This window comes from Mchenga conophoros, linkage group LG20, assembly GCF_057382185.1.
Source record: "Mchenga conophoros isolate Kocher_MC1m ecotype Shallow Benthic linkage group LG20, M_conophoros_male_GT1.1, whole genome shotgun sequence".
Classification (NCBI taxonomy): domain Eukaryota; kingdom Metazoa; phylum Chordata; class Actinopteri; order Cichliformes; family Cichlidae; genus Mchenga; species Mchenga conophoros.
The window spans coordinates 4140836-4168002 of record NC_140545.1 but is presented as its reverse complement, the minus strand read 5'-3'; the positions used below and the strand labels follow the sequence as shown (position 1 = coordinate 4168002).

Genomic DNA, 27167 nt, shown 5'->3' with positions numbered 1-27167 from the left:
ACAGTACACAGTAGTTTATTTATTCTCCCCCACGGCTGTTTGCGTTTTATACCCTTGGCACGCTTCCTTAATGTGACGCTACACAATTACAGGTGCTGGTGACAAATCAGAGGTCAGTAGTCCCCATGGTGACTCAGAGCTGAATATGTACAATAAAGGCTGCAAAGCGTAAACGGGCTTAATTAAACCGAGTTTCATTCTCACGCACACGCACAAACACAAAGATGCACACCTCACCACCAGTCCATCCTCTCGATCTAATTAGAGGGAGTGGTTCAATAGTGCGCCAGGCTTCGGCAGACAAAGGGTTAAACTGCTGAGGCAGTTGAGCGCACCATCCAACCGGGCTGTGTCGCTAGGGGAAGATATAGGGTACTTGTGGAGAAGCAACAGATCTCAGCTGGAAAACAACCCCACATCTGGCACGCGGGACGACCAAATCTGAGGAGGAAAAATCTGTCAAATTTTTCACTGCATGATTAGATGGACTGGACCAGTGGATCAATCTCTGACTTCCAAATCACGAGCAGGGGCGAGAAAAGTTGCCAATATTAGTTGTGGATTTGATTTTGGCGCTGCAGAATTTGGATATTTTTTTGGTTTTTTTAGAAAGGGGGAGATGATCGTCACATGTTTTCTGACTTAGCGTTTTCTCCTATAGGAAATACCATGCGTAAAAGCCAATATTCTTTTTTTCCCTGGCAATAATATGTCTTCGTGGACGGGAAATAAGTCCAACATCTTTGCGCCCGTGGACAGGAATTAAGTATAACATCTGGAGGCAACAACTCAAAACACCTTGTCCAATCTATTCGACTAAAACGTTTACAAACACCGATCGAGTTCCACCACCCGCGTTTTGCTTTTTTCAGCCTCCAGACTGAGTTTGGTTACAGGTGGTTTTCATCGCGCTTTACCATTACTATGCACCTTAACAATCAGCAATAAACGAGCCACATGGGTGTGAAATGAAGGCTCACTTTGCTTTAATTTTCTGATTTTTTTTTTCCAGCGGACAACAGTTTGAACCAGGGGCGAACAGCCAGTAGGTCTGCTCCCACTGCTTCTAAATGATAAGCTCGGTTTGTGTTTCGTCTTACCGAGGACGCAAGTCAGGCAACAAACCTCCGTCTAAATCATGTCTGAAGGAAGACATGGCCAGAGGGGAAGACTCGGATAAAATTATTATTAACGTAGGCGGCACTCGACACGAGACCTACAAGAGCACCCTCAGGACCCTGCCGGGGACGCGCCTGGCATGGCTAGCAGACTCGGAGTCGCAGGTCAGCTCCGACTCAGACATTGCGTCCCCGAGTGCCACCGAGTTCTTCTTCGACAGACACCCCGGCATCTTTGCGTACGTGCTCAACTATTACCGGACAGGCAAGCTGCACTGCCCGGCTGACGTCTGCGGGCCTCTATTCGAGGAAGAGCTGGCGTTTTGGGGTATAGACGAGACTGACGTGGAGCCATGCTGCTGGATGACCTACCGGCAGCACCGGGACGCGGAGGAGGCCCTGGAGATATTTGAACCGCCCGACCCAGAAGACACCGACGACGAGAGAGAGATGCCGAGGAGGTTCGGCATCGAAGACGTCCCCGACAGGTCGAGAGGCTGCCGCGAAGTTTGGCAGCCAAAGATCTGGGCGCTGTTTGACGACCCGTATTCATCTAGAGCAGCCAGGGTGAGTTCAGCAGGCGGCCCTTTAACGGCCACATGTCAGAGTGCGTCCGCAAAAGCCCGCTGTGTCATTCCAACTAGGAAAAAAGGCGCACATGTTGTCCAAATCAACAGATGTCAGCCAGTCAGGCTGCAGCAGCTACTGATGCAGCTACAGATCTGTAAACTGTAACGTGGCTGTAGCTGTCTGTATTTATCCAGTCTGCGCCTTGTCTGTCTGTTTTTAGGACATGACAGCTTTCAGGCCAAAGTTTATATCTTTACATTAGTTTCACTGACTGTTAAAAATATAGTTTTTTAGTTGAACATCAGGATCAAAAGGAACATTATGCAACCACTAGTCTTAAACAATTACAAATGAATTATAAATGATAGTTTAGAGATTAATATTCTTTTTGTTTGACAAGTTTTGAATAGATTGAAATAATAAATTGACAAAAGTATGTAGAAAGCTCTCTTTTGTTTCAAAAAGTGTGCTAAGAGTCTGACCTTGGAGAGTTTTCTGTGCTATGAAGTCAGGCTTTATAGTACATCCATCCGTTGTCTTCCACTTCTCCAATTCAGGCTGGTAGAGCAGCTGGAGCCAATCCCATCTGGCTTGGAGCAAAGTCTTGCAGCCAAATTCAGCATGTAACATCTGCTCTAGCATTGTTCTTCAGTACATGTTTTCTCTGTTTTGCTACTCTATACATCTACTACAATACACAAAGAAAAAATCTTTTTAGCCCATCATTCAAACACTCTTTATTTGACAGCTGCTTATACTTTTAAGAAGCATTTCTTATTATCTTACACTGCAGTTTTTACACCATACAGTGCAGGAGTCTGTGTAGTCGTGAGTTCATTTAAGAAACTGTTTGAACCCCACTGAGTTAAAATGATCACACATTTAACAAAAAAGCAAACATCCAAAGCTGCAAAAAGCAAATGAAAATATATCTTTCAGAACGTCACTGAGGGTGGGGGAGTCCTTTGGTATGCCTTTTAGGTCTTTTGAGACAGTTATATATGAGAATGCTGTAGTGTTTTTGCTTTAGTCCAAGACAGACATCAACTAAGATTTTAGACATATACACTATTCAGCTATTTCACAGCAACTCAGTGCATTTAAGCATGAAAACATGGTCAAGATGACCTGCTTTTCCTACACAACCATTTTTATGATTTACAGAGAATGACATGAAAAAGACAGTCTATCCAGTCACTTCTCTGAGTTGTTGTCAGAAGTCAAAGGAGAATAGTCAGATTACTTCAAGCTGATAGGAAGGCAACAGTAACTCAAATAAGCACTCCTTACAACCAAAGTAAGCAGAAAAGCGTATCTGAATGCAAGACTCATCAAACCTGAAGGCAGGTAGGCTACATCAGCAGAAGACCACACCGGGTGCTACTCCTGTTAGCTATGAACAAGAAACTAAGGCTACAGTTCACACAGGATCACTAACATTGGTGAATATAAAACAGAATAAATGTTGCCCAATCTAGCAAGCCTTAATCTATACTGTGACATTTAGATGCTAGGTTCCAAATTTGGCATAAACAACATGAAAGCACGGATCTCTCCTGCCTTGTATCATGAGTTTAGGCTGCTTCTCGTGATGTCCACAGTGTACCCATCGTCTGATGGCTGCTTCGAGCAAAGATAACACACCATGTCGCAAAGCTCAGATCATCTCAAACTGGTTTCTTGAACATGGCAATAAATTCACTGTACTCAAATGACCCCCGCAGTCACCAGATCTCAATCCAACAGTGCACCTTTGAGTTGTGGTAGAACAGGAAATTCACATCATGGATGTGCAGCAGACAAATGTGGAGCAGCTGTGTGAAGCTGTCATGTCAATATGGACCAAAACCTCTGAGCAATGTTTCCAGAACCTTGTTTAAATCTATGCCACAAAGAATTAAAGCGATTCTGAAGGCAAAAAAGGCAGTGCAGGCAGTCAAAGCAAAGTGTACATAATAATGGTCAGTTAGACCTCGAGGTCTGTCTCTGTTTGATATCATATGAAGAAACAAAAAGAAATTGAAACAGACTGCAGTATTTGGAAGTTAGGAAGTGCAGGGATCTGTTAAAAAGTAAGATCTCTACATCAGTCAAAGCTGCAGAGCATATGAAAATCCATGAGTTAAACATTTTACGTTTTAAAAAACAACACACAAAAAGCTTCATGATGCCTCACTCTGAAAAAGCGATGCTAAGTACTGTGGATTTTTTAAGGACCTGAGCTCTTCAGGATCCAAACCTTTTACTGTGCTCTCCACACATTTGTTGTGCTGTTGATAGCTATAAAACATTACATATTTATGTATTGATCTGTACAAGAAATTCATTTTTTTTCTAAAATGCATTTCAATACCTGAATTTTCTCTGAGAGGCTAAACATCTCTTTCAATCATGTGAATAACGTTTTTTTTTCTCCCCTAAATATACGTTACGAAATTGTGGCAAAATACTGAAAATAACAAAAATGCTGTTTCATGACAGGAATACAGAGCCGGTGAAGTGTTCCCACACATCCTATTCAAGGTTTGCACTCAAAAGGTGCTCAGAAAGATGAGTGTTTAAAAGGCTGCAGAAGCATAGACCCGTGTACCGTAAATCACACCGTATTAATCAGTAGATGGACATCTGCTGTACTTACACTAGTGCTATAAAAAAAGCTAAAAGGCTAAAAAAAAAAGCTAATCATTTGTTAAAATTTTTTTTAAGAAACTTGTGCTTTTGCCAATGCTAAGTGACATGTGAGTAAGGTTTTATGCAAAGATCTGCATGATATATAAAAAAAAACAACCCCAAAAAACAGAGATCTCAGTTATTTATCAGATTTGGTTTATAAAAAAAAAAGGTTCCCATCTTTCCACGGGGGGTATCATCCTGCTGTAAACATTTTGAAAGCATGCTATAGCTAATGGCTCAGCAACAAAAGCAGGATGCTTATTGAAGTAAACATGAAAGCAAGTATCGAGTATCATTTGCAAGAGTTTTTTCGGCAAAAGGCCAGGAGCTTTCATCGGGCAGAAAGAAAAATACATTTAGCTCAGGAAGGAGAGGGGCTCATGCTAACTCTAATTTCTATTTGTCTGTTTGTGCAGTTGAATAGTCTGTTCAAACACTCTCACAGCATTGCCGAAGAATAATGTTCCCGCTGCACGCCAGCGACACTACAAATAGTGTTTATTTTAGCTTCTCGTCCAGGTGGCATTCGCAGGCTGTCGCTGTTGAGGAGCCCACATCTCTGAGTCACAGCTGCCACTGCGTCGGTGTCGTCTGAAGATGACCCGTGCTGTGCCTGCCAGTTAATCACGTCTGTCTCTCACCGCTGAATATTTGTAAATTAATCAATTAGGATTTGTGAAGTTTTGTGAAAGATCTACATGTGAAGCTTTCTGAAATATTGCAGAAGGGAGGCAGATAATGGAAATGGATAAGATCCTCTTTATCCATTTCCATTCCAGCCACTTCATATATGTATGTTTACTCTGTGTGCATTCTGAGAGCATGCTTTCTGAAAGGATGTGGGGCTGCATTTTGAGGGACTCACATTACCTTTATGGCCTTTTTATTTCAGAGAGCCTCTAAGCTCATCTCAGGTAATGTGATTCCTAAAAGCTGGAGGGAAGTTAATCTGTCCATCATGTAAGCCACATCCTCTTTGGGATCAACCAAGACTGGAGATGCAGCTCTTTTAAAGCGAGCACATGAGGCCATTATACTGCGAGTTCACAGAGTGCAGTCCCCTGGGAACATTTAATAGAGCCCAGAAGAATGCGCTACTATACATTTTATGCATCTCCAGTTTATGTTAGACCAAGAAAGAATTTCTCCTCAGGTTCTTCTCAGCTTCTGTTTTCAACTCAATTTACTGAAGAAAAGTAGCCACCTGTATGTTGGCTCTTTATGTTAGCGCCATCAAAGACACCACGTGATCTTATAGGGCTGCCCCATTGAGCGTAGCAGCTTTGCTACGTGTTTACTCTCAGGTCTAATTTTCAGAGTGTTTACACTCACATTAAAGTGGCTCCATAGCGTGGTGGATTACACATTCGCTTGGCGAATGAAAGGTCACTGCTTCTATTCCAGCTGAAGACACAAATCATCTTTGCGGTTGCATCAGGAAAGGTGTAAAACTGCCAGATCAAACGTGTGGAACTACTGTGGTAACAAGTAGTAACAAGGGAGCAGCTGAAAGTAGCTAATACTTATTCATATGTACATAAAATTGCAGATATATTTTTTCTGCACTATTGAACTGTTGATCTGTTGGTTACATCGAATGTATGTGATGAACTTGTCCTAAAAAGTGAAGCCAGTGTGTTAAACATGCATTCTTTATAATGGCTAGCATGGACAAAGTTCTCTGTTTGGGGGGGGAAAAAAAAAAAATTGATTGTGTTGAGGGTCAAAGGTCAAACTGTCCCCATTTATGGGTTGTGCCACACTTTTCACAGTCCGATACAAGTCGGTCACCATTCAAACTATGACTCCAGAATGTGCTAGGTTTGTTGCAAATAATTGGATGCGGCGAGGAGAGGCAGGTCTGACTGTGAAACTGCATGCTCCTTAAGATCTTGTGGTTGAAAGGGCATTAGTGGATGAGGCACACAGATGACCCCTTGATTTTAAATTCGATTTTTAAAGTAGATTTCAGTCAGTGTAACTGAAAATGAGTGGCTGAGCCCAAAAACATTAGCAGGAAAATCTTTACAGATGTTACGATGGAAAACTGTTGTCCCATACAGTTATATAGGACCAGAAATCTTTTTGTAATCACAGCTATCATCATCTGTTGGTCTTCATATAGAATATAACTTGCAGCACTTCTGCATTGGCTTAATTTTTCTGAAGCCACATCCATGTTTTATACTGGCTATGGTACGGGCATTAGCTGATCAGTTCCATCCTTGAATCTAAAAATGGTCATGTTCTCTTTAAAAAAAGAAGAAGCCCCAAACAAAAAATCCTAACAACAACAGAGGCTAAAATCAGAATGCACAAATCATTATGGGGTTTCATGGTGGCTATGTCCATCTTTTATACATACTATAATACAATAACTATTAAACACATCACCAATTTTATAATTAAATACATCTAAAGGTGCCATTGACATGAAATTCTCACCAAAGGGATTCTAAGAATGGACCAAAATCGTACCTGAGAAATGCATGTGACTAGTTCCTCCATACAGGAAGCTGTCATCACCAGCAAAGGCTTGTGACAAAGTATTAAATACGTTTCAGTAGGCATGTTCAATACTTTTTCCCTGTATCATTTCTCATTATTACACATAAACTATGGGCATCTATGGATTCATTTCTTTGTATGTGTGGACTAGATAGTTTGTGAGATTTTCATGTCAGTGGCACCTTTAGAAATATATTAACTTAGAAATTTGGTGATGTTTTCAATACTTATTTTACCCACTGTATACAGGCTATGTTTGGGCCGTCATTTAGCCACAAGCTCGTCCTAAATTGTTCAGTCTATCAGTTTAAAGTGGAATTAAACAAATAGGTTTAAATACTTTCAACAACCTCTAATAAATAACACATTTCTGTTGTTGTTTTTGTTGTTTTTGGTGAAAGTACAGAAAATAGGTCGTGTTGATATTATATTATTTCATCATTGTCTGTATCTGTATTAAAGATTGCTGATCTTCTCCACAGTCCATTGGGAGGTGAGTTGTCTCTGCTGATGAAAAAATATGGGTCTAAATGTGCTGCTGCCCACTTGGCTGCATAAATCAACCAACAGAGGGCAAAGCATAGACTTTATAAAATATGGATGTAGCCTCTGGGTTTGAAAAGTGAGGTCAACATTAAAGTGCCTTAAACCTGCATTTTTTTCTCATTTCTTTTAGCATTGAAACCATCCCGATGACTTCATAGCTTAAAGTCTTACATTTTGGAATTTATTTTTCTGTGGTCCCCAATCAGTGTGCAGGTAGACAATGAAAGGGTTTGTGTTCCTGTGTCACTGACACAGTTCTTTGCCTATGAACTTGCATCATGTCTCTCAAAGGAGCTTGCAAAGAAAAGCGTCTGGACTTCTTTAAGTTACTTGAAGACGTGGGGGGCCAGGTGGGGCCAGGTTTCACAATGAACTCACCCGAAACTCTGGCTGATTGGGACCCACACCCAGTTTCACACCTTGGCTCAGGCGATTAGAGGATCATCAGGGGGTCCTTTTGTCCCTCTGTGGGGGGTTACTCTCACTAGGTTTATATCTGGGACTCTCCACCATTTGACCTTAGAACTGAAGAAGCTTCTCGGATGAGAGGTGAAACGTCTTCAAGTAACTTAAAGAAGTCCAGACGCTTTTCTTTGCAAGCTCCTTTGACTACGATGACCTGGATGACTGAGAACCTTCACAGACATCATGTCCCTCAGTTTAACTGTCAGTCGGTCGCTGGCTTGTGATGTCTGATTGCAAAAAAATCTAAGATAACTAAAAAAAAGCTCAGCTGGAGGCTTCATAATAGGATTTTATATCCAGAGAGTCTCTATATCATCTATAAAGAGGCTCTGAGGAAACATCTCTTTGCAATCCTTTTTGTGACATGTGACAGTTAGACTTGACATCAGCATTAAGTTTAGACTAGCGCTTTCTTCCATAATGCAATATTTCATTAGTTCCAGGCTTGTTGACTATAATTAATTACGGCTGTGGTAATGGGCTACACATTTTTAATCTGTGGTGAACAATTAAAGCTGTCTTTCCCACAGAAAAGAGCATTGCATTTTTCTCCCACAGAGAGGCAAAAATCAATTAATATCAGTAAACCAAGCGACAGACTGATGTGGGATTCTTGAAGTCTGCTGCATTTTGAGTTTCCTGTTTGACTGATTGAATTTTGTCTCAGATATACATATAGATATATATTTTTAATGAGTGACATTAAACTAGATTACATACCATGACTCAGTTTTTTTTAAAGCCCCCATGAGGAGACTGTTTTTGTGTTTTTATGCTATATAAATTCATTGAAACTATATTGATATTGAACTAACTATCGATCACATCACAGCTTGATGATCACAGCTTTGCACATTACTGGTTATGAAAAACATCCAGAGTTCGATGCACAGCTGACAAATAATTAAAGTGTGTTCTGAGTGAAACACTAACCTTTCTGGGATCAGCTTTCACAATGCCAACACCTCTCTCCTGGCTGCTCTGTGAACTGAACACAGGATTTGATTTTTCGCACATCATCAAAGCAGCACAGCCTTGTTAAGGAGACTTTCTAACAGCCACCGGTCTCAGTGAAAGAGATATAATCCTGTGTGATTATACTGGTTGTTTACTCTGCTCAGTTCTCAGCTGTTTGCTGAAAACAGTTCAGTGTCTGGGATGCCTGCACATAGTTGCAGACTTTGTTTTGCAGACAAAAAAATAAATAAATATGCATTACTGAAAATATCATGTTTCTTTATTTTTTATTTCATTTATTGATGCAGATTTTTTTTTTTTAAGCTATTTGAATGCCGCATTGATATAATACGTTTAACTTAATGCATCTGCACATTTCATACATCTGCCAAAGGCTCCTTTTCACTGGCTGCTATTAGAGGACACTTGAAAGGATTTGATTGATTATTTTCATGCATTCTGACATTTGAAAGGCTTGACTTTGCACTATTTTTTTGAAATCCCGACATCAAACATATGTGCAGTCTTTTTTCTTTTTTTAATTTCAGCTGTTAGGAATTACTTCAGTCAATATTTTAAGATACTGCAACAGGATTGTCTTTGCTCAAAGGTCAGTGCCAGAGCTTTCAACCACATCCCATATACTTCAGCTGGCTGGAGAGTGTCGGTGGTTGTAAATAGAAGGAAGGCGTTTGGTGGAGTATTTGGCATCAGATGTGCAATTCCAGAGGTTGAGATTTGTATTGAGACAACTGATGCTATCCACATGTTTCGAGTGTTCACAGAGTAGGTGCTGTGCTGGCTGTTTGTGACTTGTTGCTAGATGTTACAACACTGGTTGATTTTGTCCATGCAGATCTCTCCACCTCCTTATTAAGTATATTCTGTTTTGTGGAGGAGGCACCGTGTCACTAATCTTATGTTGTGTCCCTGCTAACACACCCTGATCAGAAATGAATGGTAGTTAAAACTGAAGGTGACGTAATGCCCCTTTTAATTGATTTGGAAATAAATGTTAGAACTGCCCCTTAGATCTCCTTAAAAATTTTGTCTCATTTTATGCATGCTCGCTACCAGCTTGTCAAATATTTCTGGTTCCATGAATCTATAAATTATAAATATCTGGTAATGAACCACTCCTTTCCAGATAGCCGGGAGAGGAGTGGAGATTAATTCATTCACGTCCCGGCTTGCAGACGTGAACAAGTGTGACATGAATTCTAAGAAAATCTCGGTAGTAGCTGCTGTCATTGCCTTTGGAGCTGCTGATTGTTCAGAAGGCTCATTGTTTTGGTTTCTGCATATAGCCTGTCCATATTAGTAACAGAGTGTACTGTTCAACAGCTGGAGGTGATGCTTGTGATAGGATTCTCCAGCTGCTGTGCACTTATGCACAGCCTGCTGCCTGTTGTGTGTCATGTTATGGCTCCTTGTTCTGCTTTTCCCAGCTGGGACCTGGCTGCTGTCCCCTCTGGGGACCTCTGCTCTGTCTGGACGCTCACGCATAGTGACCTTGGATTGTCTTTTTGGCACCTGCAGTATTAAAAGGGTGACCAGGTGTCTCGCTTTATATTGGACTGAACAACATTTTTATCCTCTTGTCCCCTCTCCCATAATTTGGCATTTTGGTTGTCTAAAGTTTACAAAAGTCAACAAATGTCACTTATGAGAAAGGTGGCTGAAAAGATGATATGCATGCATATATACCCGTGTCAGTGGTAGTTGTTTTACACTCAGGTGTAAAAAGAGAACCACATAAAAAAAACACAAAACAAATTAACTTCCATTTAAACGTCGACTCCATCCAATCCAGGTTTGGGCATCCTCGCATCCTCTTTGCCCCACGTTTAGATTGTTGATATCGGGTTATGTATTAAATAACCTCAAATGTGTCTCTCTACTCCGTTGCTGTCGACTACTTAATATTTTCCCCATATCATTAAATGAATGAGTGGTCAATCCACAAATCATTATCAGCTCTGCAGTTCTCAGATCTACCACACTTTGTTGTAAAAAAAATAAATAGAGATAATAAATATCTATTGTATATATCAGCCTAGAAACAAACTGTTGATCAAGTGGCAACCCAAAGCACGAGCCAAAGACAGAAGGTCTCCATTTGATTCAAAATATGTCTCCTAATGAATGTGACGTTCTCTGTCCCTGCTGCATGTGTCTTTACAAATCACTGTTCTGCATCAACTATACAAAGCGATGATATAGTATTCAATGTTTTTTGGCTTGTTTAGTTAAAATGAATAAAGCACCTTAAAATAATAAAAAATAAAATAAATGTCTCAAATGATGTCAAGCGATCTTAGCAGGAGACAAAGATATCAAAAAACATCCCATCCATCCATCCATGGCTGGGTTGGACAGCAGCATAAGCAGAGAAGCCAAGACCTTCCTTTCCCTAGCCACCTCATGTAGCTCATGTGGGGAAACACCAAGGCAACCCCAGGCCAACAGAGGCACATCATCTCTCGAGTGTGTCTTGGGACCTCAACACAGTAAGACATGTCTGGAACACCTCGTCCAGCAAACATCCTAATAAGATGCCTGAACCACCTCAGTTGGCTCCTTTTGATGTGGAATAGTAGTGGCTCTGCTCTGAGTCTCTCCCAAATGACTCAACGTCTCATCTGATCTCTAAAGCTGAGCTCAGACAAACTTTGGAGAAAGCTTGTATCTGCAGTCTCCTCTCGGTTGTTAGCCAGAGCTCTTGACCATACGAGGGTATGGCTGCAGATTAATAAACAAAAAACCTCAAACTGAATTAATGTAGCAACATAAAGTCACACTTTTAGATTCTTACTTTTTTCCTACAAGTTTTGACTATAAAGTAAAAGTTGCATGTATGAAAATAGTAATATGTGGCATCAGAAGTTTACTTTATATAAGTATACCCAGTTATTACAAATACAATATATCACTATAGATGTTATCGATACATTAATATATCAATAACAACTGAAGTGTCCGTTTATTCTTGCAGTTGGTTGAAGAGGCTCTAACTGTCACTAGCCATTGGAGCTTTGAGTAAGATCGTATGGCCTTGATCAGCAGACGGCAGCAGCTCAGCTGTCATCAGATTACAGTCATTACCAGTTACATCCCTGATCTGAACAGTGGTATAAGGACAGTGTCAGAGGTGAAATGTCAGCAAAAGTCATCAGAAATTGCAGCATTTCTGCTCATACAAATGGCAGAAACAGGCAGAATCACACAGAAGCACTTAAGCACAAATATGTTTAAAATTGAGCAAAAGTACCACGAATAGATGTAATTTATCCCCATTATGGCAAAACAAGAAGCAGGTAATGGAAGTATTTCAGACAGGCCAGAAATAACTGGGAAAGATTCAAAATTTACAAATAACTATTAAGCTACTTAAATATTGTCTCGATCTCAGCTTTCAACCCCAGCAAGATTATAGAAGCTGAAAAATAAAAAGCTCTGGCATACAGCTCGCTTGGCCTCACAGTGCTTTGGCTGTAAAGAGTCCTTATGGCAATCACTCCAACAAGGTGACTGTGTTGCGTTGAGTATGTGTTGCTGGACTACAAACGTGATGTTATGTCAGCTCTTAAATAAACTATACACATACATTTAAATACTGGAAGCTTTACTGACTGAGATAAACAGTCACCTACATGGATGTATAGAAATAACAGAAATATCACATCGTAGACTTCACTTTAACCCCAGGTGAATGGGCCATGATGCACATGCACAGAGCTGTAAAGTCAGGCTGTGTCATGTGATTGCACTCTTTACACTGACTATTTTATGAGAAGAGTAGCTGTCACTGCGTGTGTCAGGCCCCCTGAGATTCTTCCCTGTAGAGATGATTCTGGCTGCAGTACCCAGCTCTGTTTAGTTGTGGGATAAACTGTTTGGCATTTGAATAAACTGACTGCTGTCAGACCCTTTTAAGCTCATCACAAGCTCCTGAACAACCACAGGACTCAAAGTGACTGCTGATCTGTTGTTATACCACAGGAGCACTTTCTGTTTGGTTAGGTTTTTTTTTCAAAGCCAAAAGTCCAACCATTTCCTCAGCTGTAAGAAAAATGTTTATTCATACTCCATACATCCATCTTCATCCGCTTTATCCGGGGCCGGGTCGCGGGGGCAGCAGCCTAAGCAGAGAAGTCCAGAACTCCCTCTCCCCAGCCACCTCCTCCAGCTTATCTGGGGGAACACCAAGGTGTTCCCAGGCCAGCCGAGAGATATAATCTCTCCAGCGTGTCCTGGGTCTGCCCCAGGGCCTCCTCCCAGTGGGACATGCCCGGAACACCAACCCCAGGAGGCGCCCAGGAGGCATCCTTGTCAGATGCCCGAACCACCTCAGCTGGCTCCTTTCGATGTGGAGGAGCAGCGGCTCTACTCTGAGCCCCTCCCGGATGGCCAGCCACCCTTTGGAGGGTGGCGGCTCTACACTCAGCTCCCTCTCCACCACGACGGACCGGTGCAGCGTCCGCATCACTGCAGCCTCCGCACCAATCCGTCTGTCGATCTCCCGCTCCCTTCTCCCATCACTCGCGAACAAGACCCCGAGATACTTGAACTCCTCCACTTGGGGCAGGAACTCGTCCCCGACCCGGAGTGGGCACTCCGCCCTTTTCCGGCTGAGAACCATGGCCTCAGATTTGGAGGTGCTGATCCTCATTCCCGCTGCTTCACACTCGGCTGCGAACCGTTCCAGAGCGAGCTTTATTTATACTCACCAGAATAATTAATGGCACTTGGAAAAAATAGATTATCAGTAGATGTGTGCAGCCAACATTTGGATCTGACTAATGATGAAACATTATTTTATTTTAAAACACTGTTGCAAGTGATGATAAGTAAGGAGGAAGAATTTTTCCCCTCTTCAACAGGTTCAGGAATGGCACCAACAAGATGTATTAACACTTCTGTGTCATCTGAATATTTCTGTGTTTTAATGTGAATTTAGAGTCACACAAAATGAAACTACCTCCACACTTAAAAGCGTGATGATTGGTGTTAATGATGGAGTTTCACTGTGGTGATTAGTTTGTACCTGCAGTTTGACACGTACAGATTTTAAATTCTACTGCTGGGTAGAAGATGTCTTTGGTAACACTGTGCGGCATGAAAATGTGCATAAAGGAACACATTTCAGAACTCAGGAATGACCTGATACAGTAGCTGATGTGTGATGTGTGTTTTCTACCCTCACATTAAATAAAGAATAGCATCTAGAATCTATATATATCTATAGATAGATATCACAAAATATTAATTAGCATGGAAGTAATGAATATGTAGTTAAGTCTGTCTGCTTCTTATTTTGAGAAGAGCTTTGCACATTATATATTCTGGGTCTTTCAGTGAGGGAAGAGACGTAGATGTAGTTTTAAGAATTTATGACCAGGTAATTGAACTTTTATGAAACCATCAGACAGCAGCTATTATTCAAAGCAGATCCTTCCAACAGATCTCGAAAGGATCTTTAAATTTTCGCTGTCACAACGCCTGTCTCTAGTCAGTTAGACACTTGCTGTACAACCTGGTGGAAATTCTGCGTAGTTTGTTCCATTATGACTTCCACAGCTGCTTGGGAGAGTGCAGCCTCTTTCCTCATTACAAATAATGGTCTTCTACTTCTCACTCAATTATACTAACAATGTGTGATTAAAGGTTTTTGTGAAATGACAAAGTATTGAATGTTGAGGATGGATGGATGGATGAAGGGAAGGGAATTAACGTAGGAGGAGGAAGTTGTTGGAGTTAATGGCAGGAGGAGGCTCAATATGGGGGCAGGTGTTGTGTCACCTGAGCTGATTACGGCCCCCAGATAGTACCTGGAAAAAGAAAGAGAAGAGAGGGATGCCCATGATTGAATAAGAGGAGATGAGAGGAGGGAAGAAAAGATGAATGGATGGGAATAGAGAGCAATGAGATAAGGTAAATGGATGGGCGTGAAGAAAGAGTGGATTGGAACCAGACTGGACTGAATGGGTTTACAGAGCATAAGCAGACTTGACAGGTCATTAGATGAATATGTGGCTAATGTGTGCAGCTCTGCTGCCACGCCTAAAACAAGTAGTTAACATAACAATGTCCAACTTGGGCTTATGGTTTGGAAGCCCTGTTACTCTCGTTTACTTAAAGTTAGAGCGATTGGATATTATTCAGTTTGGTATTCTGCTGTATTTAGGTAGAGTTATTGTACAGCAGCTTGTGTAAATGTGTAATTACAAAGCATACATCTTGTGCAAGTTTTCTACCCCCCACTAAAGAAACTGGAGTCAGCTCTGTTGCCTTTCCATTATGCAAAGCTAACTTTGTATTCAGGCGGGAAGCCAGGGGGTAAATTTGGTTGAGCTACCACAAACACCACCACTCCAACATCCTCTTGATATAATTCACTGCTGACAGATGGAAAGAGATGACTAGTGAGAGCCTTTTATGAGACATTCAAACAAACTAGCAGCATCTGAAAAGCTACTTTTAGCTCCGGCAAATGTATAGATATTGGGGTATTTTTTAGCTTTATCATATAATTATGGTGTTGGTATAAAAAATTATTAGGCCTTTTTATCTTGACACATATATATCTATAATCAGTTCTTGCGCTGTTGTCCTATAACAGGTTTTGTCTGGTGTTTACACGGAGCTCCACCTTTCAGGGTTAACATTTGAGACCCTCATACAGCACGTGAAGAGGGACTGGGACAATGGGAAGTCCAGAGGGGGTTGATGAAATGCTGGCACCATGTTTTATTAATTGAGCCTGGAAAATGAGGTGCTGTAAAAGTGGCCGGGTCTTCAGAGAAGCTTAATTATTTGGTGCCGGCTGCATATCTGGCCCTTGTCTGCAAAAGCTTTCTAATAGGAAAGCACTGAAGAGACGACACATTGAAAATATATTTTATATGAGTATGCATGTCTGTGAGCTAGATACAATGAATGGAGATAAATTAGCGCTTAATTAATGTCCTCTAGAAATTAAAAGCTTTTATTATTAGAGTCTATGTTGACATGGTTACACCCCTTAGTTTCAGTCACTAAAAGAAAATAATTGTTAAACATCATTTTTGTCTCTTGCGATCTGTGACTCTCACATAATGAGCACTGTTAGTGCTGATGATGTTTGGGGAAAACGTGCCTGCAGAGCAGGAGATCCTCCCGGGGCACAGTTTTGCTTTTACCTCCTTCCCAATAGTCCTGTGCCTCAGTCGTCATCTTCTCAGGGGATCAAAGCAGTGAGCACCTCAGTGTTCTCCAGGGACAAATATAAAGGTTTTAGTGGTTACAAGCTCCACAATATGTGTTATGCGTGTTGATTTATCTATTTAGGGTTTGTTTTTTTTAAGTGTGCAGTATCAAGTTTACTCCAACTCCATCAGATGTCCACTTCTTATTGTTTTAGTCTAATTCCACTGTGAATTAATGTCCCCATTGAGCCCTTCAGTGCAGTATTTGTTCTTTTCCTCATGAGATTTAGCTGACTCATATGTGAGATTCCCTCAAGGGAGAAAAAATGGCAAAGTGCATGCAAGTTCCAGTTACATATTTATCCAGCTGGAAGGTTAGAAAGGCTGGAGAGGCACTACAATTTGCCCAGGTATCAGTAAACAATAAAGACATATCATGTATGAGTAAGCACACAGCGTTAACACAAACATAGACGCGCACAGCCATTGTGCTGGACCAGGTGAATGCTGTGGAGCCACATTGTTCATTTTGCCTGTCAGCAACCATAAAAGCTATTTGACCCTATTTTTCATACAAGGGAAGGCTTGCATGCAGAACACATGCTCTAAAACACGTGCGGAGGCTGTAAGGCGTTCAGCATTCTCTCCTCTCAGTTTTGCATCAGGACACTCTGCTTGTTTTTCCCTTTCTGTTTCCTTTGTGAGTCATAGAGTGATTTGTGTTGTAAAAAATAAATAAATAAAATGATATGTTAAAGACTGTTCATATTATTTTTGCAGGTGTTGTTACTGTATTAGCACCCCCTGCTGTTTGTGCCCGTCTCAGCCAGCGTTATTAGAATCACGTCTTCTGTCAGCATGGTTCAGTCTATACGTTCATGGAAAGTAATTGGTGTTAAATTGGTCTGTTTTCTCTGAGAACATTGTCCTCGCTCTCCCACAGACAAAGAGCAAATAAGCATAAAGAAAATGCCACCTACTAAGTAGAGCTGTTGAAGACAATCTGAACCATTATTTCCTGACAGGTAAATAGCATGCCCTGAGGAGGCAAAGTGGTAGAATAATGAGTCTGATGTTTCTGAGGGAGGGTTTCACTTGGACTGGATGACTAACTGTGAGCTTTTATTTCTTGAGCTTAACTATTCATAACATGTTCTTGCATTTGGTTCAAAAAATACATTCACTTTGTAAGTAATTATGAAAGCGCATGCCAGCAAGCCATACGAGAACTCATTAGGACCTTTGCTTTCATCTCAGTTACACAGATGATTAGTGGATGATTGTGAAGGTTTTGGATTTGGGTTTAGTTTACTTGGCAAAATTTTACATGGAGACATGTTTAAAAAATTGCGTTTGTTAAACCTGGGAAATTGTTTGAGTATAAATGTTAACTTTATTAATTCACAGCTATCTTGCTGCTGCATTAGTCAAGCTACTGGACAAATGTTCCTCTGGAAATGATTCCAGATATAATTTGGTTGTTTGTATGTGTCATATTGTTATTTTTTTACCTGCGTTTTTTGCATTCGGTCAGTATAGTTGGGGATACTGAGGGCTCATTTTTATCCTCCTATGTGAAACTCGCTTCACAGGCAATGATCAGTCACAACAAACTTAAATCATTAAGTTGTTGTGCCTGAGTTAAGTTTTCCAGTGATACATAAATACAGTGTTTGCTTATTGTCAGTCAACTGACGCTCATTACCTCCCCCAGTAATAAAATCCTTCAACACACGAGAGTTGATTGGCACATCCTTTTTTTTAAACTTTGAAGTTTGAAGATAAAAGAGGTCTTATTATATATCGTGTTAATTGAAAACTCGTTTCTAGCATGGGCGCATCATGCAGATGGTGGTTTGAGCTTTAGAAACCCTATACTGGCTGTTCACTAATTGTGGGTTGACATAACATTGTATTGATTAATAGTCATTATCTTTCTCCTCCAGGGAGTTGCACTTGCCTCTCTCTTCTTCATCCTGGTGTCGATCACCACATTCTGCCTGGAGACCCACGATGCCTTCTATGAAGTGCAAAACTGGACGGAGCATGTTGTACAGGGCAACATGACAAAGAACATCACAAGGAACGAAATAGTGACCAACCCAGTCCTCTTTACCGTGGAGGGCATCTGTGTAGTCTGGTTCACGTTTGAATTTCTGGTGCGCATAATATCCTGCCCAGACAAAGTAGTCTTCATCAGAAACACGCTCAACATCATTGACTTTGTGGCCATTCTACCATTCTACCTGGAGTTGGCTCTGAAAAGTCTGTCATCCAAAGCTGCCAATGATGTGCTAAACTTCCTCCGTGTGGTCCGGTTTGTTCGAATCCTCCGGATTTTCAAGCTGACGCGCCACTTTGTAGGCCTGCGTGTCCTGGGTCACACGTTGAGGGCTAGTGTCAATGAATTCCTCTTGCTTATTATCTTCTTGGCGCTAGGTGTGCTAATCTTTGCCACCATGATTTACTATGCTGAGCGTATTGGAATCCAGCCTAATGACCCCACAGGCTGCAATCACACGCACTTCAAGAATATCCCCATCAGCTTTTGGTGGGCAGTGGTCACTATGACCACACTGGGCTATGGAGACATGTATCCACAGACGTGGCTCGGCATGATGGTAGGGGCACTTTGTGCACTGGCTGGGGTGCTGACCATTGCTATGCCGGTTCCCGTCATCGTCAATAACTTTGGGATGTACTACTCGCTGGCTATGGCAAAACAGAAGCTGCCAAAAAAGAAGAAGAAGCACAACCCAAACCCTGATGCTCCAACTGACTCAGCCTCGTTTGGGAAGTCAGAAACAAACTCGCACAGAGACAGTACTCAGAGTGACACGTGTCCACTGGCTCCTGAGGAGAACATCAGTAGGAACCGCTCAGGTGAGGCTACAGTACAATTTTTAAACTCTCTAAAATGTCAGAGGCATGTTTTCTCACAAACCATTTGTTGTGGCTACCATGCAGGTGACGGTGTTTCACGTGCTCAGGTTTTCTGGGGCAGTTTTGTTTTTGAAGCACACACTATTTAACCTTAAGCAGTAACATGGTTTCACTGGAGATGCTTCCTGCCAAATGTTCTCTTTGTGGCCTCACTAAGAGTAGTGGGGGCAAAAAAAGTGTTTCAGTCTATGGAGATTATTTTATTACTTGAAATTGTTCTTGGCAGCACCAAAAAACCCCATCCATTCACTTGCAGTAGGTTGGAGGACAAACTTATGCATCATGTGTGAACCATGAAAACTGACCTTTTAATCTTAAGTTGCACTGTATCAATGTTGCACTGTAGTAGTAGTACAAAGAGCTATCGTGTTTCAAGTCTTGTACTTTGTAGGTTTTGTAGAGTTTGCTTGACAGATGAACTGCACTTAGTCACAATGACAGCATCATACCGGGATTAAATTACCTCAAACTGGATTTCATCACAGAAAAATACCAGTTTTGTGCAATATACCTCTGTCTGCCTTTGTGTGGGCCCTCGGGTCTGTATCAACTTTGCCATTTATGTTGGCATGTATTTTTGTCTTCCTGTCCAGACTCCAAACAGAACGGGGATGCAAATGTGGCCCTTTCAGATGAGGAAGGCTGTAGTTTGACCCAGCCGCTGTCCCCCAGCGAAAAGTGGACATTGCGGTGTTCCCGAGGTCGAGACAAGAATAAGAAAGAGGGCACCTGCTTCCTCCTAACCTCAGAGAACCCCAGCGTTCAAACTGGTGAGTACGTACATACTGCATTTGAGCCAGATATGAAGCTCCAAGTTTAGCATTTTGGCTGTCACTACCTTGTTGATTTGAAAAAATAAGTGCGGGTTGGATATGACTGACAAGCTGAGGGATACTGCATACTCACACAGAAATAACTTCCAGTTCTATGGTAGCATAGCCCGCTTTAGTGTCTGTTTTACTCTAAATTGGACCACTGTTTGTCATGGATCGGCTGTGTGGCAGGCGGGAGGAGGACCCAATCGCAAGATTCACAAACACGGGGATGAACTCAAAAGCAGCTTTATTGCTGACAGGCAGAACATAGGAAATACAGAACTCAACTAAACTGGGAATCAATAAACTAACACTCGTAGGGAGACACAGGGAATCCACACAGCAATGAGGGAGAACGCGACGCTGAACAGAGGGAGACGCAGACAGAAATACACAGAGGGTTAACGAGGAAAGTGGGAACACACGGGGAGCACAGCTGACACAGATAACCATAACGAGACAGGGCGGGGTGAACATAACACTGACGGGAGACGGGCAGTCAAACAGGAAGTACAGAGGTTCAGACAGGAGGAGAGAGAGCACGGGGAAAACACAGACATAACGGGCTGGGGAAACATGGAACAACCACAAAGGGAGACGAGGGCTCATAAATACACAGAGGGCACACAGGGGGGAGAGAGAGCACGGGGAGAACTTAGACATAACGGGCAGGGGAAACATGGAATAAAACATAAGGAGAGACGAGGGCTCACAGATACACAGAGGGGCACACAGGGGGTAAAGGCCACGAAGGGAAAACACTTAGGGAACAACACAACAGGGCAACTCAGGAAACATGGCCTAAGGAACAAAATACAAAAATACAAGAAAACTAAGAATACTGGGCCAACATGGCCCAGGACCATGACACTGTTGCTATATTCAAGATATGTTAAAGCATCAACTGACAAAGTAAAGTTGTTGGAAAAATGTTAACTGGGGTAAAAAAAATCAAAAGAAAAGTAGGATCATTTTCACAAACAATTCCACTTTCTTTTGCAATGACTAGCATTACCCCTTGCTGGCTTTAGCCTTAACTTCACTTATGGAGTACATGCATGTAGATTTTTCTACACAGTTTATTCTAAAATATGGAGACAATTGACTATTTTCAACATCGTCATGCTAAAATTTTAACAATACCAATTTTTTGCATCAATACGTAACTCCTGATTTTATGTAAAATTATGACCTTATATGTTAAAATTACACCTTATATTATAAATTAGCTATGATAGTAAGTATAATTACTAAAGATCAAAGAGTTTAAATATGCAAGAGGCAACGAGGGAAGGGGAAACAGGTGGGGAACTAAACACAGCTGAAGCTATTTAAAGATAATGAGACAATGGAAGTCAAGCAGGAACACAACACAACAACAAGAACACAACGACAAGAACACAACAGCTACCAAAATAAGTAACAAATGGGAAACGCTTGACATAGAGAGGCTTAACACCAAGATATGAGGGGACACGGGGCAGGAATTAAAGTTAAACTATAACCATGCCGACAAACAGAAACTAGATTGCAAAATAAAGCGAAAATAATAGTAAGAAACCGAAAGACTGGATTGAACAACTAATCTTGAAGAAATCATGTAGGAAACATGTGCTAAACAAAGACTGTACAAAACAAAAATTCAAAGCTCAGGCAACAGCCCAGGTTCCATGACATACATGAAGAATACAAAGTTAAAGGGAATTTAATGTTTTTGTTTTGTACTACAAGAATAATTCACAGATTGAGGAGAAAAAAAATGAGAAGAGGAGCAATGTTTTCTTTTTTCTTTTATAAAATATTTAGCCCTGAGGGGAACATGAATATCTTTACCAATTTTTTGGGAAAGATGTTGTATAGTTGTGGGATGAATGTTTTTGTCTTACCTGAAGTGTGAGTTTGATTGACAGAGTGATTGACAGATAATGCCATCACAGTTTCCTGCTGCTAGCAAGGCTAAAAGGAACACAGTGTTTTGTCTTTTTTCTGATTCTGAGTATGCAGAGATGCTTTCAGTGGTGCTTATAAGCTATTCTAAACTTCATACCTACAGTACATGGAGTGTGCATTGTGTGGCAAGATATGAATACCTGTAAAAAATGACACACAAAAACACAAATGTTTAAGAAATGTAAAACATTAGTAGTTACTTGTAGCAAAGTTTCAATAATCATCATAAATTGTGCTTATAGTTGATCTAACAAAAAGAACAGAGAGATGAACAGCACAACGAATGTTTCGCAGGACCCTTCAAACCAGGTTGCAGCAGATCGCCCCGCCCCTCCCTGAGCCTGGTTCTGCCGGAGGTTTCTTCCTGTTAAAAGAGAGTTTTTCCTTCCCACTGTTGCCAAAGTGCTTTCTCATAGGGGGTCATATGATTGTTGGGTTTTTCTCTGTATCTATGAAGCACCTTGAGGCGACTTTTGCTGTGATTTGGCGCTATATAAATAAAATTGAATTGAATTCAAACACCTGTCTTTCACCTGTAAGGGAGTAAATCCTGTTTCAACCATTATTTACCACTCAGATCAATAGAAAATCAATTGAGCTCTAATTGCATCATCAATCTCTCTGTGTGCACAGTTAGTACTCAGGTTAGGATTAGTGCACAAGTGTTCGCAGGGTACCAAGCCTAGCATGTGAGGAAAAAATGATACAGTTAAAGACACAAGATGAAAATCATGACTTGAATTGTTTATTTATTTATTTATTGACTTCTAGATCACATCAGCACACATAACCGTGTAAGCTACACGTTTGTATGCAACGCTATTATTCTTAAACAGAAGATGGGGGGTGAGGGTGAGACAAAGTTGCTGTAATTCTGCTGTGACCCTGCCATCTCTGTCTGCTTGAATGACCGCTGCATCTCATGTCTGAGCTTTCCAAACTACCCAAAAGCCTCTTGTGAGAAGAGGCTCTATATTTGGCAGCCGTGGATTGATTCCTGACACCCTGAGCACTATCCAGTCAACATCCTGACAATTGTGTGCAAACAGTCCAACATTGCTGAAGGTGTTTTGCTGAAACCCTGCACTTTGCGGAGGTTTATTTCACTACCAGGGTTTATCATAACTGGAGCACTTATGGTAGCTTTTCTCCTAGGAGAGTACACCCATGTATTTTTTTAACAGCTCATTATACAGAAATGTTCCTGAATAACTTGTCATTGCCTGAAGATGTTGATGTAAATTGGTGCTAGTTATAATGGCATGTTGTCATATGAACAAAATAAAATATAATAAAAAAAGCATGCACAATTAAATCTGTCCTAAATGAGAAGAAGTGATGTTTGTGGACAGGTTTACTCAGGGGACGAAGTAATCTGTCACTATATAAATGTACAGCCTCACAAACACAATGAAAATGACACAAATGGGGTGAAACTGTCCGACCTTGGTTTCATACTGAGCTTTCTAATAATGGAAAATTGTCTGGTCAGCTCATGAGATCACCATATAAGCGCTATTCTGGTCACAGAGACAAAAACAATAGGAAGCTGAGAAAAGCCAGAACACCTTAATACAAATCTGTGTGTGAGAGAGAGGAGGGGGGGTAATTCAATTCTTAGCCTGGTATCTGGTGAGTATGTACATAATGATATCCCAGTCTGTTACAGTGGATTATATCACACGTACACAACACATTTTAGTGCACATTATCTGCAAGAAGTGCTCAGTGTTTAGTGCTCAGTGCAGAATTAAAAAGAAAAAAAACTCAGTTGTTAGCCAACATTTGAAAGTCGCTTTTTAGAGCTATGTGGCAAAGGGAGATGGTTTTGGTGAGTTACAGGGTTACAGGATATAAAGGTACATCTAATATTTCACTAGGGCAGTGTGGCTGTAATTAGAGGAATAGATAGATGGATGCAGGCTTGAAGATGCCTGGATGGTTATCAGGAACAGGACAAAAAGACAGTGCTTTTGCAGTGACTAAGGTCATCACAGGGATTCAAAAGCACATTGTATTTGTGTATTTGTGATGAGATAACCACCCGTTTGTGTGCATAATAGTATAGCAAACAGTTCAAGTGCTGCAAGAGGAAGTGGCAGGAAGCTATACAGATGAGAAGAGGAAGGTTTTCCAAGCTCAAGCGAGCCGCCATATTCCCAAGTGATTCCTCAGATATGATTCCCACTAATAGGTTTCCATTAACAACACGGATGGTCACAGTGAAACATCTGGCTCCCATGTGAAGTTCAAATAAAAGTATTGTTTTTGTCTGTGAAATAGAGTTAAAATATTAACTGATTTGTTGGTTGTTGAAAATAAAGATTTTAATAGTCAAGAAATACGTTTAGTTTTATTATTATTATATGCATCCACATTTAGGGCTTCTTCTTTCCTAGGATTAATTAATAATGGAGGGAAGGGTGGTGACCCCGTTGTTCTTAGGTTATAGCACACTCGCTTGGGTCAGTTTCAGTGTTTTTTATGCTAAGTCACTATATTTCATTGTCATTCTGTCCTTTGTGTTTCCTGACAGAGAGCTGTAAAGACATCCTTGCGGCCACGGGAAACTATGCTCAGCCGGAGGTCACCACTCTGACCTGATGCTGATTGGCTATGAAAAGGAGAAAGAGCGTGATTTCCTCAGTGGCGTACACTTCCCTTCCTGAATGAACTGCTGAAGAGATTCTTTGAATTCAGGATGAGAACTTTTGTTTTAAGTTGCATAGCACATTTATCACGTGTACACTTACTTACATGTTAGAGAGCATTTTGCATGTACTGCATGCTCAAGCATTGTATGATACTCCAAAAAATGGCTACCATTCATATGCATTTTATTTAGTGGATATGTCATAGCTTGACTCCAAGGCTCTGAAAAAAGCATCACAGATTTATTCCAAAGTGACGTTAAGGTCACTTCTCTGCCTGATTTGAAGTCGAGAAAGTGTGATATCACATTCCTCCGTGCACCAGTTGAATCTGAATCTGGCGTTCGGTCACTATAATTCAAATTGAAGCCACACACTCGATAATCTGGGTTTTCAAAAAAGACACTCTTAGTCAACTTGGATTAAAAAAAAAAAAAGTAATTGTGAATATTACATTTTACAGACCTAAAACTTAAAGAAAGTTTTCAGGGGCTTTTGTGAGTCTGTTGTAAACATCCTTTTTTATGTGTTGTTACATTCGTTACCATGTTACTTTCTATTATCATGTGTCTATTTTGGGAGTCAACACACATCAGCAAAACCCCTACATTGTATAAGGAGTGAGAAAATCTGCTTGTGAATGTAGGTTTGTACAGCAAAACGCCTACTGTGAAAAAGGACAAGATGGAAACTTGAAGTCATTGATCGATGTCAACAAATTAGACCCACGTTTTTTATTTTATTTTATTATGTGGTCTCTGTTCTGCTGCTTTTTAGAACCAACCACATGGAAACATGCAGATACTTTGCCAGGGACTAGATGTGATACGAACCCGGCCAGGAAACACATTGTTTGTAAATCCTTGTACAATAAGAGTTTAACAAAAGAAAAGAAAATCAATGGAGCAGTATTGTCTGTCTGTTACATTAGCTATACACAATTGATGTATCATTACTGGTTGAGTGAGGACCAAATGTAGACTCAATTAGATTAGATGGTAAAAGACTTTCAGTACATGTTGGTAAAGATACATACAGTACAATATCATCATCTCCACTTGTGCCTCATGTTGAGTAATGGAGTTTAAATGTGTGCAGTAGTGTAATTCAATTGGTAAGTTAACACTTCTACTTGTATTGTAAAAACTCTGTTACATATTTGGAAAAGAGAAGCAGGAGTCTTTTTCTTTTTTCAAGACTTATAATCTAGTCCTCATGGTCTACCATAGTGGCCTTATGTTAAATAAACAAAGGGAAAGCTCATTTTACCTTCATTAGAATCTTTCTATGCTGATGCAGATGTTTGTAATATATAAGCACAGCTGTATGTATGTAGCACAGTGCAATACTCTAGGTCATTAAGCTCTTTTCTTGTCTGTTCATGTGGATGCAACGTTAAAATTGCTGTTGACCAATGAAAGCTTATTTTAATAATTCACCTTTTAAGCCTCATTTCCTGTTTTCCCTGTTCCGTGTACTCAAATATGACGGTCAAGCACAGTAGGCTGGTTTAACATTTCCCCAGTATGCACTGTGTAGGTGACCGTGATGGTTTTTAACCCGGTAAGATGTCATGCGTGTATGTATGCGTGCCTGTTTGAGTGTGTGGGTGTGATGTTTAACCATGTAGGCATGCATTTATATGCAGAAAATCAAATAAAATCAATTTCTTCACAGATGTTGAAGATAAACTGAGCGTCGTGCGTTGTTATTTTCATTCACAGCTTGCATTGCATCCACATATTCTTCCCACTGCACGTTGCAAAGTTTGTGTCATCACAGCACCTCTACTGTATAGCTATTTATAGAGCGAACACCAGACTATACAGGTTGATGCTGTGCTTGTTCAGAGTGGTGTAACGGCAGTCACAGCTGTGCTTCCTGCTCTCCTGAGCTTCCACGATTATGTACCAAAGGTGTAGATGACTTACAGAACACGTCTCCATGGAGATTTGGTATGACAGGCAACGCTAATTACTGCTCGGCTGCCTCCGTCTCCAACTCTCTCTGTGTGCCACATGCAAGAAGCGCCACTCTTTCTATCACACACATCCTCACAGACACACATGCATCCACCTCAGCCCAGCATGATCGTCATTACTGTCGTTGCACACAGGAAACATTCTGATGCTTGGCAATACAATGCAAAGCACTATGGCAACAAAGGGAGGGAGGATGGCAAGTTGTCATGGGTAAGTGTAAAACAAGAAGGCATGTATTCATAAAAAAGGTACACACCGTCTTTTACTAAAAGCTCTGAGGACTGAGAGAGACTGGTTAGACTGAGATAAGAAGCATGACAAAATGAAGATGATGCTCTTATTATGTTTCCTAATCTCAGTTTTACAGAAATTAAAAAGTGTGGAAGTTACGTGCACTTGCACAACTACTGGATGTGACTGAAATGAGTTCCAGTTATTTAAAACATGGAACATTTGTGACTAGAAACATGCAGTCATATAAACAATTTTCAATTTGCTGTGGTTTGGAGGATTTTGTTAAAATTATTGCGAAAACGATCAATTATTTTGAATAAAACTGACATAGAAATGAGAGATGAAACGGTGAGACTGAGATAACGAGATCGAAAGAGAAATCAAAGAAATTTTTTTTTGAGTCTGCTTGTTTGTTAGAAAGTTGTTTATAGTGGTGTTTAGCTGCAAAGTGTGGTTGAATGTTTCTTATCTTGCAAGTGTGCTTCCTGTTGTTCGTGTGTGTGTTCCTGCTTTGTGTGAGAAGAGAGAGACTAAGATACTCTAAAAGTGCAAGGTAAATAGTAGGGCT

General features: G+C 40.8%; 1 protein-coding gene across 1 annotated transcript; it reads left to right on the top strand.

Annotated features, from left to right (window-relative positions):
- The first annotated feature begins 302 nt into the window (after positions 1 to 302).
- Positions 303 to 26079, top strand: kcnc4 (potassium voltage-gated channel, Shaw-related subfamily, member 4). The gene is made up of 4 exons (XM_085260045.1): positions 303 to 1685; positions 17971 to 18907; positions 19561 to 19737; positions 24269 to 26079. Exons 1-4 carry the CDS (start codon positions 1071 to 1073, stop codon positions 24334 to 24336), a joined length of 1797 nt encoding a protein of 598 aa, XP_085116171.1. The 5' UTR covers positions 303 to 1070; the 3' UTR covers positions 24337 to 26079.
- Positions 26080 to 27167: the final 1088 nt, after the last annotated feature.